The sequence below is a fragment of the Gallinula chloropus genome (genome assembly GCF_964237585.1).
Source record: "Gallinula chloropus genome assembly, chromosome: 4".
Classification (NCBI taxonomy): domain Eukaryota; kingdom Metazoa; phylum Chordata; class Aves; order Gruiformes; family Rallidae; genus Gallinula; species Gallinula chloropus.
Genome location: NC_140088.1, coordinates 50,513,106 through 50,527,960, shown reverse-complemented (window position 1 = coordinate 50,527,960; position 14,855 = coordinate 50,513,106). Strand labels below are relative to the sequence as shown.

General features: G+C 40.7%; 1 protein-coding gene across 2 annotated transcripts in view; it reads right to left on the bottom strand.

The window, feature by feature from the left end:
* BLTP1 (bridge-like lipid transfer protein family member 1) overlaps window positions 1-10,709 on the bottom strand; it is a gene marked incomplete at its 5' end in the record, with an annotated part of 114,037 nt that extends 103,328 nt beyond the window's left edge. For both annotated transcript variants that reach the window (XM_084262724.1, XM_084262725.1), the window contains 4 exons: window positions 3,889-3,953; window positions 4,683-4,761; window positions 6,386-6,502; window positions 10,613-10,709. In XM_084262724.1, the coding sequence (XP_084118850.1) occupies window positions 3,889-3,953; window positions 4,683-4,761; window positions 6,386-6,502; window positions 10,613-10,709 (358 nt within the window). The remainder of the gene's footprint in view (window positions 1-3,888; window positions 3,954-4,682; window positions 4,762-6,385; window positions 6,503-10,612) is intronic.
* Between the last annotated feature and the right edge of the window lie 4,146 nt (window positions 10,710-14,855).

Below are 14,855 nucleotides of genomic sequence, written 5' to 3'. Positions count from 1 at the left end.
TTCTGCGGTAAGGCAGCCCTAACTGGGAAAAAGCTTTCTTTTACTAAGCAGAACTAACAAGCAGCAAACTCCTTTTGCACATCAGCCAACGTTTTCACAAATTTAAAATTTTAACCTTAATATCAGCTTGACTCTCTAACACTTAAAAACTAGTTTAACATCTGCTGATAATGTTTGTGACACACTTTGACATACTTTTGCCTTCAATAGTATGACCTAATTATGCAGTTAATGTGAGGGAAAAGCTCGCACCGTTTCCACCTAATTACCCAGTTGAAAGATGGCCCGTTACACCTTCACCCAAGAGACCTGAGCTGCTCTAAAACCTGATCTGGTCCAGGTCAGTGATTATTATGGCAGTCCCCAGTCTCTACCGTGGGGTACAAACTGAAGGCAACATTTCCCACAGACACTCAAAATTAGGAAACCACAGCATACACCTCTGCTGTCGTGGTCAGGGTCAAGAGAAGCAATGCACCTGCCCAAACGCTAAAGGTTAGAGACACACCATCTTTGCTAACAGCTCATCTGTCCCCTTGTGTTGAACATCTAAATAACACTGTCACAACAAGAATAAGCCACTTCTCCCTGCCCCCCCCCAAACTACCAGAAAGTTCTACATCATTATTTAAAAAAAAAAAAGAAAGAAAAAGTACTAAAAGTCTCCAGAAAGCACTGACATCACACTTTCCTTGAACAGGAGACAGAGAAAAAAAGTTAATTAGCCAAATTCAGTTCCTTCCTGTTTTCATAAAAGCACTATCGAATCTGTTCGTTGGCAGTATTAACTTGCATCAGTACAATATAGGCAAAGGATGACATGTACAAAGCCGGGGATACACAATTGTTCACTTGGGAGTTCTCAGCATCATCAAGAGCACAAATAAATGTAATTTTTCAATTCCTGGAGGCAAGCATTAGACTTCATTAACTAAATGAAATCATATGTAGTAATTCATTTGTTTAAAGAGACAACCATCTCTTTTTCCTAATAAGAAAAATAAGATTTGACCTCCACACATTAATTTGGTTGAATAAGACACTTTTGGAAAAAAAAAAAAAAAAAAAGAGGCAAGCGCATCTGAATGTCATCTAGTGAACTGACTCAAAGAAGCATATAGGCAGGTCATGTAAAAAGTAAGTACAACATTGAAAACAAAGTATTGAAGTTTTGCCAACATTTGTTGGAATCCAAGTGACTAACGTAGCCAAGGATTTGACATTGCCTCCTACAGAGTTTAATCAAGATGTATTATTTATTCAAATGCTTGTATTGCACCTACCCAAATAATTCAGCATAAATATACCCATTAAATAAAACCTAATGGTAACGTGTCCCTCCTAACAATAAAAAGTTGAGGAAATGTTAAAAACCTACTCTCAGGTCCCAGTATGATTCAACTTCACAGTCAAAGCAGGAAGACGACCTGCATATTTGACTGCTTCTATGAAGTTCCTTCAACACTGCTATAAGAGGCCTAGTGCAAATAGTGCCGAGGTGAAAAACAAATTGCACTTGCTGAGGCAAACAGAGGAAGGTTTCAAAAAAACAACCAAGCAGGAAATGCAACTTCTAATGAAGTTATCAATAATCATTATCCAAACTTTTTGTAGTTCAAACCTTCTCTTTTGTACTTCAAACCTTCTCTTATGCAACAGAACTGGGACTAAATCTTTGTGACAAGCATCCTTAAATTACAGCGCAACCCAAGTCTTACAGCAACATTTACTTTGTATTCGAAAGGGCAAGTAAACATTGCATCAATTTCAATAGTTTAGTTTCACCTTTTCAGATGAATGGAAACAAAATCATTCTCTCTTGACTTTACAACAAATGTGGAAAAACAAAAAAGCAGAACGCAAAACATTTTTGGGTTTCCTTTGCCTGATACAAAGGTGTTGTAGTCTTGCATGGCTGGGTTCTGGTGGAGAACGGGGGCTGCCAGGGTGACTTCTGCAAGAAGCAGCCAGAAGCTCTCTGCAGGCCCCACAGAGCAAACTCCAGGGGGCTCAAGGCTGGAGTTGTTGTTGATCAAGGCCAAGCCCACCAGCGATGGTCACAGTGCCTCTGGGAATCACAGTTAGTTAGGAGGAAAAAACCCACAAGCAGCTGCTTTTTGCCCCCAGAGAACAGAATGAGATGTAAGGAACTGTGCAGACACCAAGGCCAGTGAATAATTTGGGGGATGAGGCACTCCAGATGCCAGAGAGATTCCCCTGCAGCCCGTGGAGAAGACCAAGGTGGAGCAGGCCGTCTCCCGGCAGCCCATGGACAATGACAGAGAGCACAGATCCAGTCCACAGCCTGTGGAGGACCCCACACTGGAGAGGGGGAGAGAGTGGAAACACCTGAAGGACACTGTGACCCCATGGAAAGCCTGCACTGGAGCAAGCTCCTGGTAGTGAAACCTGCAGCCTGTGGAGAGACCAACCCACACCAGAGCAGGTTTGCTGGGGGATTTGTGACTCTGTGAGGGACCAGGCTGGAGCAGTCTGGGCCTGAAGGCCAGCAGGAAGGGAGCCAAACTGGGGCAGTTGTTGAGGAGCTGAAGACCTGTAGGTAAGGACTCACATTGGAGAAGTTCATGGAGGACTGTCTGCTGTGGGGGGGACCCCGTGCTGGGGCAGGGGAAGGGTGGGAGGATTGCCCCGCCCCCTAGCCAAGAAGGAAAAGGTTAAAGCCTCGTGATATTGCCAAGCAAACACACCACCATAAAAGACAGACACAGATATCTTTATCACATTAAGCTGAATTCATTTTTTCATTCTGGCAGCCACTAGAAAAATATGTTTTAACCAGCAGATGAAGAAAATCCTATGAAAACTTGTTGGACAATAACCTGTGGTTGGAAAAACCTAATTACCTCTAAGACTAGGCTCTGCTTCCTGAATTAGTCTTCTTACAGTAGAACAAACCGGAATTGTGCCCTCTCAGCTCAGAAGCTTAGTAAAAGCCTCAGCAAAAAAACAGTGGACAACTCACCCTATTTCATGTTGCTCTATCAAATGATGCCTCCTATTTGCCTGCATAACATGTATGCGGCACTTCTCTCACCATTGAGTTGCTACTGACAAAGCAACAGCTGTACAAGCTTGCTGACAAGTCTAAGAAGCTTCAAACCATCAGAGGCCACTTAAAAATGTATGATGGGAAAAAAACAGCCCTCCAAAGTTCTGTGACCTTCTCAATTAGTGCCCTCCTCAGCTGCAGGCAAGTTGCCATTTTTGGACCTCCTTGAATTATCAGTGGAGCTGTGATGCTTCAAACATTGAGGAGGCAGGACCTGAGACTCATTCACGCAGATTCTAACCCTACAAATGACACACCACAAGGCTACTTAGATTTCCTCAGATAAGATTCATCTCTTGCATACAGCATTAATTGTCCTTCAGCCACAGATAAGAAAAATACATTAATTTTTCACACTTCCCCACTTCTATGACCTCAGATGTCATCGAGACACAGAGTTAATCGAAGACTGAAGAACATTCCCTACTCTAACACTTCTGCTAAAATACTGAAAGCACAACACTAAAACTTGAAAGCTAAAAATCACTTTCAGAACATAAGAATTCTATATTTATCATAGTTATAAACTTCAATACAGGATCAGTTATTCTCAGACTAGTTAAAGAAGGTTACTACGATGGTTAATAGTTTGTCTTAAGGAGAGTTCGAGTGAATCCTGCATTTATTTCTTTGTATTGTTCTAATCTACTCACACAGAGGAACCAGTCAAAAGAACCCATACCTTCTGAGGATGCAGTGTGCTTCAGGCACATATTAACAAGTCAGTCACACACACCCAAATGGGCAAAGGAAGCTTGTTTTTCTGTAGACTACCTGTAAACTTGATTGAAAATTTGAAACCTTTTTGAGAAACCTACCATGCTGTTTCTGCTTAGGGTTGTACATCTTCCACCAGCGAAAGATGATAAATCCATCTTGAATTCTAAATCAAACAAATTAGATAAAGGAGAAGTTAAAAGAGTGATAATCCCAAATCTAAGCACAGCTGCATGACATGTTGCCTTATGCAGCGCAGAGATCTGCAGCTGCAGCAGCAAATAAGCAATATGAAAGCACAAAGCGTTTCAGCACAAAGCTTTTCATCATACAGTGTAGTATTTATACAATTACTGTATGAGCTGAAACTTGTATAAAATCCCCTATCCATTAACTTCTCGGGGCTTTCCAAACCTGCAGTAAGAATCAAAATTACCAACTGTTTGCTGGTACACAGTTCATGAAACAATATTGTCAATGCCAGTAAATAAATGCAAACTACTTGGCCAAAATAAATCTTCCAGACTTCAGAGTGTGAACACAAACGAGTGAAAGATGTTAATGAAAAATACTTCTCCTTCAAAATCTAAAGTGTTTTCTTCTACAAATATTAGGGATTACTATTATTCAGCACTCACTTTCAATTGGTAACACTTGAACAGCAAATGAGCTGACAACACAGGTATTCAGAAGGTCTCAAGGCTACCGTTAAAAGAGTGAGTTTAGTTTTAACATTTATGAATACATTTCATAAATGTTATTGTACTGATTTATGTTATATATTAATTTATGAATATATTTCTTGGTCATTTGTAAGACAGTATTTTGATACAAGTTATTAAGACATACACATTTATGGTATATTTGGAAGAATGACTCCCTTGGAAATCTGTACCTGATAGACATGTCTTCTGTGATGAAATAGATTTCGCGAACCATGACTTTCCCAGACAGCACAGAGAATGAAAAGGAACCTAGTGGGAAAGAAGGGGTTTAATCAGATGTTAGCCTAAAGTTGTTGATGCTTTGCTTTCCAAACAGGAAGGATACAGTTAGGATTCAATTATCCAGAATGGGTTCACTGGGTATCTTGAGTCTTCCCTTGAAAAAACACAGTGACTTTCAGAGAAGGGAAGTCAGATATTCAGAACATACAAGACAAAAGGTACACAGCTCCAAAAGGTGCTGCGTTTGGTACCACCCGCAAATACACCCAGCCCCCTGAGACACACTAGTCACTCAGGAGCATTCAGGTGCCTTGCAAAGTTTGTGGAAAAGACTCAGAAGAGCTGTTTAAACATCAGCAAGTATCAAGCCATTGTATGCAAGATGGCAAGTAGAGAAATAAAGATTAGTGACAAAACAATTTTTCAAATGGCAAGTTTTCAGTCCAATTATTATGACAAATTCTGTTTACAGCAGTAAAGATTAATGAGCATGAAAAGACCAGCAGGTAAGGCAATAGCCTGTATTTTTCCTAACATTTTTCACCCACAGAAAGGTAAGCAAACCCTGATTTGTGGTTTGTTTGTTGGGTTTTCTTTAAATCAACATTAATTGATGACAAGATGCAAATCATGGCATTTAATTAACACTACAATCTTCTTACTGATAAAGTTTACAAAAACACCAGTTGGCCAGCTATGTTCAGCTATCTTTACTTAATAGCCATTTCACAGAGAAATTTGCTCACAGATCAAGTGTAGCTGCCAGTAACTATTTCATCTATATTATTGTACAAAAAGTTGGATTTGAAGGTGGTTTGGATTACAGCTCTTAAATTCTTGAGGACATCAGGAAATTATTGCAGGTGGGTGCGATCGGGTTGGGTTCTTTTTTAAGGTTTTCTCTACATTTATGATCAACAGTTGCAGAAAAAGTCCAGAAATAAAGTCATTGTCATTCTGGAAAACAGAGGAAGACATGGAAGAATAAATGAAAAAAAAATTAGAAGTGCAGTCAGAGTGAGGTTGTGGGATAGAGCCCTCTGTGACTCAGCATCAGATATTTCTGTAATGTGGGTGAGCGCCCAAGTGATTTGTACTGGCCTGTTTTATTCAGAAATGTTTTAAAGTATTTAAAAAAAAAGTTAATGGATTTTGATGCAAATGTTCTAGGCAGTATAAATTCTACATGTCACAGTCCCGGTGTGAATTAACATGATTAGTTGTCCTGGCAATTATTTAGAAAGCAAGGACACTACCATGATAGAGCTGAGACTTGAGACTCTGCTGTGTCCCTCTGAGCCCAATCCAGTGGTCACTACCCACACTTCAGGTGCCACGTAAGCCACCCCAAAAACGAGTAGGAAGCTGCAGTCCTAACACCAAATCATTAAGAAGCGGCTCAGGAAGGTTTCATGGGGGACTGAGGTCAATCTCCTTTAATATGAAGTAATTAAAAAGGGGGTGTTGTTCTACCTACACCAAGAATCCTCCCCTAAAGCGTAACAGTGAACTTTTTATCTTCTTAAATTAAGCCCATGACGATCATTTTCAAATTACTGTAACAAAGGAACACTTTGATCTTAGTGTTTTCAGCAAATTGAGGTATAATAAAAAGCAGTAGATAAACAGGGGCATTACAGTAATTACTTACCAATATGGATGTAGCCATGTTTATACAATCTGTTAAGAACTAATGTTAAAATGAGTCCAATGTTCCGGGAATTATAGTAAGTTAAGTAGATAATCCATCCACAAGACAATATTGTCGCTGTTAAAAGATTGAAATGAATTAAAACATTTTTAAAGCATGCCAACCTAGATAAAAGCCTTACCTATTAACACCATAAAGCACAAGAATGTTCTTCCAACTGTTCAAAAAAAAAATTTAATCTGATGGGACATTTCAGTGGGTATTTTTAACCTTTCTCACACCATCAGGGAAGAGAAGAGGAAATGGTAAGTACAGAAAAATACAGATTCCTCACTGCTCTTCCATTCACCAATACAACAAACAACCCCACCAACACCCCACCCAAACATCTTCTTGAGGACCTGCAAAAGGAAACACAGCTCACTGCACCCCTTATCATCCAGGTAGTTAAATTTCATAGATCAAATCATAAAGGTATTATCCCATATGGACATTTATTTCAAAATGCCTTAAAAAAAAGCCCCACAACAAAAGTCATACTACATTCCTTCTCCACCTTTCTTCAAACCATGAACTGTAACTTAGATTTTTAGTCTTTCAGATATTAGCATCAGAAGCAACAACATGATTTCATAAAATTGTTTCCAAGCTGCTGTATCCTGAGAGAAGTATAACAGTCCCTGGGTTAGCAGAAATCTGTCAACAGTTCAGACATGGAATTTGGTAGGAAAAAAAAAGTAAAAGAAACCGCAATCCAATGAGAAACATGTTAAAAAAAAAAAAAAAAAAGAGTCTGCTAATCCCCAAAGTAATTTTTACTTTAGCTGATGAAGAGCTAGTAACCTATTTCTAACTACAAGGATTCTCAAAGCTTCCAGAAGGACACAGGACTGCCAGGGAATGGACTAGTTCTAACTGACTTTACTTGTAATTACTATTCTGTTTCATCCAAAGCAGAGTAGGAAAGCAAGCAAGCAATTTTGTATTTGAGGTATCTGTACTCATTACTAACTGAACTCTGCAACACAAGTCTTTCATTTGTGTATATGCTTCATAGTCAAAAAATTCAGATTCATTGTGCCTCTTATGGGAAAGCTGAATAGCAGAAAGTCACATGCAGAGTTCACTTTGCAGAGTGAACACAGGCAGAGTCACTCTGCAGAGTGAACACAGGCAGAGTCACTCTGCAGAGTGAACACAGGCAGAGTCACTCTGCAGAGTTCAGGTGTTTACTCCAGGGAAAAAAAAAAGTCATACAAAAAATGACAAAATCAACCTGTCCTTTTACTGCCCCTTTTTTTTTTCCCCTCAGCAGGACGGTCCATGCTTTGCAACAACATAGAATTGTAGAATGGTCTGGGTTGGAAGGGACCCCAAGGATCACAGAGTTCCAACCCCCCTGCCACTGGCAGGACCACCAACCTCCAGGCCTGGATCTACACAAGGTTGCCCAGGGCCTCATCCAACCTGGCCTTGAACACCCCCAGGGACGGGGCATCCACCATCTCTCTGGACAACCTGTTCCAGCACCTCACCACTCTCTCTGTAAAAACATCTATGCTAAAAATAAGGAAAAGGCAGAAGAGAAAGACTTGTCCAACTCTGCCTTTCCTTACTGGAAAATGCATTACAACATGGCCAAAATTCAAGTAACTCATACACTCAGACAGGTAGTTGCTGGACATGTAAAACAAATCAGTTCTGTGTGCATCATCACACAGGAACAAGGCAGGGAGAGTTAAAGCTGCACACCAGGAAAGAAACTGCTCTGTGCATTCAGTGAAAGCAGGCTCCAAGGACAGTGTTCATCGCCCCTTGCTTTCAGATGAGTAAGCTACTCACTGTTGGTCCTCTATCACAATGTAGGGAGAAAGGTTGAATGGCACACACTGAAAGGTCTCATTCCAGTAATAAAACTTAATTTGAGATTAAAGTTCAACTGGACACTTAACTTCTAGATACCAAGAATGTATTCTCTTAAGGTGACATATACTAAGAGAAGAGTCAACAAACTAGTGCAGTTTCCTGGGACTAGAGTCCTACTCCACTGCTGTTACCACCAGTCTCACCTCTACCACAAATTGTAGCCTTTCCTTTTCCCTCACCAAATTCAGACTCTGCTATTAAGTGACTGGTCCCATAAACTCTGTTCAACTCACTGATTATAGTCTTCATTTTAAAAGCCTCTTGACACTGAAACTACATTCGGAAAATATTACTGCATTTCATTTTTAGAAATGATTCTAGAATTGAGCGACAGCTCTTCAAGGAGCATGGTCATTTCTAGAATTCATCACCTCCTCTACTGGGCTCAACAATCAAACATTTCAGGATTCAGGAGAATAAACTGTTGTAATCTCTTTTTGTTCTCTTCTAACAGGATGCCAGAGGTCAGCAGATGAAAGCAAAGGAGGAACAGCTGGTTGAAATTGGGTGAGTTAATAAATATTACTTTATTTCTATCCAAACCTCATAATAACAGGAAGCTATCCAGCTTCTTCTGTTGTTTGTCTCATTGTTTCTAGAGTACCAGTTTGTTTCCTACAATTGAAAAAACGAGCAGCTCTCCAAAAGTGCGTTATATAGGCCATTTGCCCCTAGAAAAAGGAGGGGATTATATTATTTCTTGAAGCTCCACTCACCCTTCTGTGAAACAGAAATTAGTAAATTTAATATATTCAAGCAAATAAAAAAAAAGCAAACCTTTCAGCTTAAATTACAGCTGTTACACAGAATTATTTATACCCTACATATTTTCCAAGCAGAATTACTACTACTTTGCTCTAACAATCCAGTGCAGAGAGGAAAAACTGGAGAAAGATAATTTCACAGGCTGTAATGAGATATTTCTATTACTTGGTGAAAGAGCAGAACATCTCTAAGTCTCAAGTCAAATCTTCCAGAGACAAGATTTTTCAGATCTGTTCCACATTTTATCATGAGCATCTATCAGCATGGTGACTTCCCTTACTTTCATCTCGATTGCACTTTGAGCTTTATGTTGAGTACTAACTTTTCACGTCAACACATTAAAAGTGAAATAAACAACATTCAGAAAGAACCCTAGGCTATTTTGCCTATGTCATTTCCATTCCGTTTGTCCTACTGAAAAGCAATTCCAGTACACCAATAGCCAATACATAAGCTTTAACTTCCCAGAAAAATGAAGTTGTTATTCCTGTGCTGCCCCCCCACACCAGGTATAAAAACCAGGGCTATAAAGCAAGTGTAACATTGCTTTGGAAAAGTCCAAATTCATCACACACTTCTACCACTCTTATCTAGACCCAAATACAACCTGATCTTTTGTTTTGCTGTCCTTGACCCACATGTTCATAGATTCAGAAAATAAAAGTACCTGTACACAAATATAAAAACTAACACTAGTGCTATAAAGAAATCAGCATACCTAAATCAGGCACTTTTACTAGAACACCTCATGCTGCATGCAACTTGAGTATGCAGCAGTTTGGCTTAAAGGGTCATTGTAGCACACAAGTTTATCTAGAAGTTATGTCAGCAAGTATGTTCATACTGGTGTAACAAAGTTACTGTATCTGCCTGTCCTGTGCTACCATGCTAATCCTTTGTTACGATATTACAATTAATCACCAGCTTACTCTGGTCTTAGAAATAAATATTTCATGGAGAGAAGGTTTCACTGAGGTTTTATCCTGCTGTAAAGCATCATCCTTTACACAATGCACATCTCCCAAGTGTTGCAGCGCAGTTCGTATTAGAAACGGTTCCATATTTCTTCTTTCTCATTGCTTAGGTAGGGTAGCTAACGGCAGGACAAGGGGAAATGGACTAAAGCTAAAGGAGGGGAGATTTAGATGAGATATTAGGGGGAAGTTATTTACAGAGAGAGTGGTGAGGGGCTGGAACAGGCTGCCCACAGAGGTGATAGATGCCCCGTCCCTGGGGGTTGGATGGGGCCCTGGGCAACCTTGTGTGTATCCAGGCCTGGAGGTTGGTGGTCCTGCCAGTTGCAGGGAGGGTTGGAACACTGTGATCCTTGGGGTCCCTTCCAACCCAGACCATTCTGTGATTCTATGATTGCCATACCCCACTAAACAGCTGTAGGACAAATTAAAATCTATTTTCAATGTTTTAATGCAGTTTGGTAAGAAATTGAATACTGGTATGAAAGCATTTAGAGAAGCATTTAGAAGTACACACACCCCAAAAAAAACATCTAGCCAAAACAGAATAGATTGACCTTACCTACTAACAGCCAAACAACGTTGGAGTCATGTTCTGTTAGGAAGTCTTCCAACTGTGTGATACTTGGGACAAAACTATCATTTTTTCTTTGATCCATTGCTAAACTGTTTTTGCACCAGCACCTATAGAACTGAAGGTAAAAAAACAAACACAAAGGAAAAATTGAGCAACAAGCAGGGTACAGTTTGGAGAAATCTAAGTATGCACCACATTAAATAATTGATAGCAGTCTGTTTCAAACAAATATGAATTTGTTTTATTCCTTCAATAACATCTTCATGATTCCCAGCTACCCTTTCTTCTCCTCTAGCACTCCAGTCACCTCTGCTGAAACAGTTTCCAGGCATGTGCCACCCCAAAATGGATTACAGATCAACAGAATGCCAGAACATGCTCTCCAAATTTAGTAGCCTGAATGCCCTATGGAGCCCATATAATTGTTGTACCAGTTAGTCAAAAGGTAACTAAATGTACAAGAAAAAAATGAGCCTCTATTAAGCCTCCTAACATTCAAAAAGGGTGTGTGGCTCATTACAACAGGCATTAAGTGTGGGTGAGAGAGGGAAATGGCCAGCCTCTTCTCAGTGGTCTGTGGGGACAGAACAGGGGGCAATGGCCTCAAGTTGCAGCACAGGAAGTTCCGCGCTAATATGTGGAAGAACTTTTTCCCAGTGAAGGTGACAGAGCCCTGGGACAGGCTGCCCAGGGGGGTGTGGAGTCTCCTTCTCTGGGGATATTCAAGCCCTGTCTGGACACCTCCCTGTGTGACCTGTCCTAGGGAACCTGCTTTGGCAGGGCGGTTGGACTCGATCTCTGGAGGTCCCTTCCAACCCCTGCAATTCTGTGATAGGACTGAAGCTCCCTGCCCCTGCAGAAGGAGAGGCTGAAACAGACTCTTTGAGGAGCTGTGCAAAATTGCCATAAGCTCCTAATCCACTGCATCATTGTACAAAAAGTGACTACATGGTGTCAGTACTACAGAGACCAGAAAACCAGTCCTTCTGATCCTACACATTTATTCAAACCACCCATAAATCATCTTGCAACTGGGTTATATTAATTAAACGTGATTAACAGGGAGTAGCTCAACTCAATAACATCTGTAATTACACAGCAGTATTTTACTTGCATTAGCTCCATTTGAAGTCTTCTCCCTTGGATGTTATCTGTCAAGCCTTCTTGCAAGAAGATAAGCATTAATCCTGCTCTTTTTTTTTTTTTAACACCTTCCAGCTCCTGTCAGCCTGTCAGTATGCAGCTCTCAGAAAAAATGAGTAGACTTTATTGCCTTTCTTTATGAAGTTTTCAATGCTCTACATCAAGAGCTCTAGAACATAAAACTAAGTAACGTTGGTATGACCTTAAGTTTTTGAGCAGCATCACATCTTTGGAATAGTTGGCTTTATTGTAACACTTCTAAATACTGATAATTTACCCATTCTTTCCCCTATAATATCCATAGTCTCTCTCACTATCACAGCTTGAAAACAAAATGTAGAAGATGTTGAAAAAAGCCCTGCCTTTAATGCACTTGTTTCTCCCCTATGTTTCATTAAATCAAGTACCTTGAACTACAAGCCTAAGTTTGGAGCTAAGATGCAAGTCCCAAGAACAAGTGCGAACAGTCTGGTCCCTGCCACTTCTGTAAGAAGGAAAAGAATGGGGAGGAAAGAACACAAAAGTACTAAACCCAACCAAACACCAGGCATTGCTTCCAGTAGCAGTGATAAAGAAGCTACTAACTTAGCTCCCCAACAAAGAAGGGCGCTTGCTATAGAGGGGACATTACAACAGCAAATTAAATCACATAATGGCAATTTGATTTGCTTCAAGACATTCACGGTACCTTAATAAAAACCCCACAGGTCAACCTGTATTATGGAGCAGAGGATGGCTCTGCAGGCAGCCCCTAAGAGTCTTTAACCCATGAATGACAGAGTAACTGCAGAAACCAAAATCAAGGCTTTCAGCATCAAGAACAAACTTGGTTTTTTCCCTTTCTAACCAAGGGACAACAGGGTCACTCTTGTGATCAAGTCCATAAGTGCCGTCAGTTGGTGAGGACTGCCCATCGCCTGAACACCACCTCAACTTAAACCCTCCAGAAAGCAACCTATGGCTTCTTCCTGAGAAATTACACAGAATCACAGAATTACAAGGTTGGAGAAGTCCTTTAAGATCAAGTCCAACCGTAAATGTTGCCACACAATGTTAGGTGATACTGAGGCATGACATGAAATACCCTTAGGATCGGAACAGAACTGTGGCAAGACAACTCAGAGACTACACGTTATGGGATCCTGATAGTTACTTGTTTAAATAAAGACCACGTTCATCACTTTTCCTGACCACTATCCATAACCATAAGTGCCCAGAAACCATCAGCAGCAACACCTGCACTACATGTGGGCTGTCATTACTTGTCTGAGAGGATGTAGGTGCTTGATCCATTTAGATTATGAAGCATTTCTGGTCAAATTAATTAATGTAATGAAAAGGGGATGCATGCAGAGACATATGTATTGCACATTGTTTACAATGTCTTTGTGCACTGATACGGCACGGAGGATGGAAAGGCAGAACCTGGACCATGACTTCCTTAAGAGGAAGGGATGCAGTGTTTTCAGGACAGGTATGAGCTACTTTCAGTGACTAGCATTTCTTTCTGTTGACAGCCCTGCACCTATCTGCCTTCACCTTCTAAACCCTACATACAGCACCCATAACATCTAACCACGTACCTCAGCTGCCAGCATTCACCCACCCTCCCTCACATTTACTGCTATGGGCAAAATTACTTCACGGCCAGCCAAAACATCAGCTGTCGCGCTCTCCAGGAGCACAGACCCTGAGGCTGATGAGCCTGTGATCCAGGTTCATACCACTACTGTGTTCTTCTGAAGTTAACAGCGTGCTTTCTAAATCTTACAAGACAACTCTTGGAAGGATGAAACCTAAATCTGTGTAGGACAAGTTGACTCTTACTAACCCCACTAACACAGGAAAGAAAACACACAGAGGAAGACAAACCCACAACTTCACATTTACCTCTCTGCACTTATTTATAGCGCTTTCTTAAGTCCTCTACTGTTTTGTGGTGATGAGTTCAGTTAACATGCCAGAATATAGTCCAAAACACAGCAAGTGTTTTGGTTTATTTGCCTTCACCCACACCTTTTTATTTATTGTTTTAAGCACATCTTTACTTTTCAGCATGTCACCTGGGGCTCTCACTGACCACGTACCACATTACACATACACGACATATTAGCTTCCTCCTGGGAGGAGAGCAGGAGAAGGATTCTGTGGCAAGAAGTGACAGAATCCCAACACCTCTATCTATCTCCCCAGCAGTCCTACAAGTCATTGTGCGGTCTTCTTTCTGCAAATGAGATATCTGAAGCACGGAAAGATGAAGGCCAAATCCTTTATTTATGATGCCCAAACTGAAATAGTTGGGGCCGGCTTTTCAGGTCGTGCGTGTGTAGTAGAGCACTTAGCGTGTTCAAAGCAGTCAGCGAACTGGCTCAAAGATGTAAGGGTTTGATACTGCTATACACTTGCTCCTCCTGGTCAGAAAGGCTTTCTCTATAGCAGAGACACACACTTAACAGATGTTTTAAAAAAATTATTTTTAATTACTCGTGTCATATATTAATCTGGTTTTCTCAGTGCTAAGATCATGCAAGTGATGTTATAACCCTGGGGGATGAACTTCACTTCCAGCCCGCTTCCAGTATTCCAAACTCAATCCACTTCTTTTCACAGTAAACATCCTATCTCTAAAAAGCCAAATACTCCAAAGCGGCCACTTCAAACCTTCATAAACACATTTCAATCACGTCAAATAGGCAACGTAGTTTTAACCTCAGCCTGACACATTAACGCTTAACACAGAGAACAAAGCTCTGCTGGAACAAAGTCATTAAAAATTTACAGAAGGCATGCATACATGAAAGAGTTGACAAAGGAAAAAAAAAAAAAAAAAGGCCACAGCAGAAGCCCAGGCACCAGCGTACAGATGCCTGGGAAAGACAGCAACACCCCGCTGTTGAAGGTCTGCCCTGTACCTATAGCTGAGGATGGAGGCAAGAGGTATTTTATTCAATGGAATGGGGTGATACGGGTCTTGGGCTGCATAAGAAGAGGAGAAAGAGAAGGGAATGCCCGTTTGTCACGTCCTCTGTAACACTGTCTGGCACACCTTGCAGAAACAGATGAATAAAAGTGATATCCGAAGATG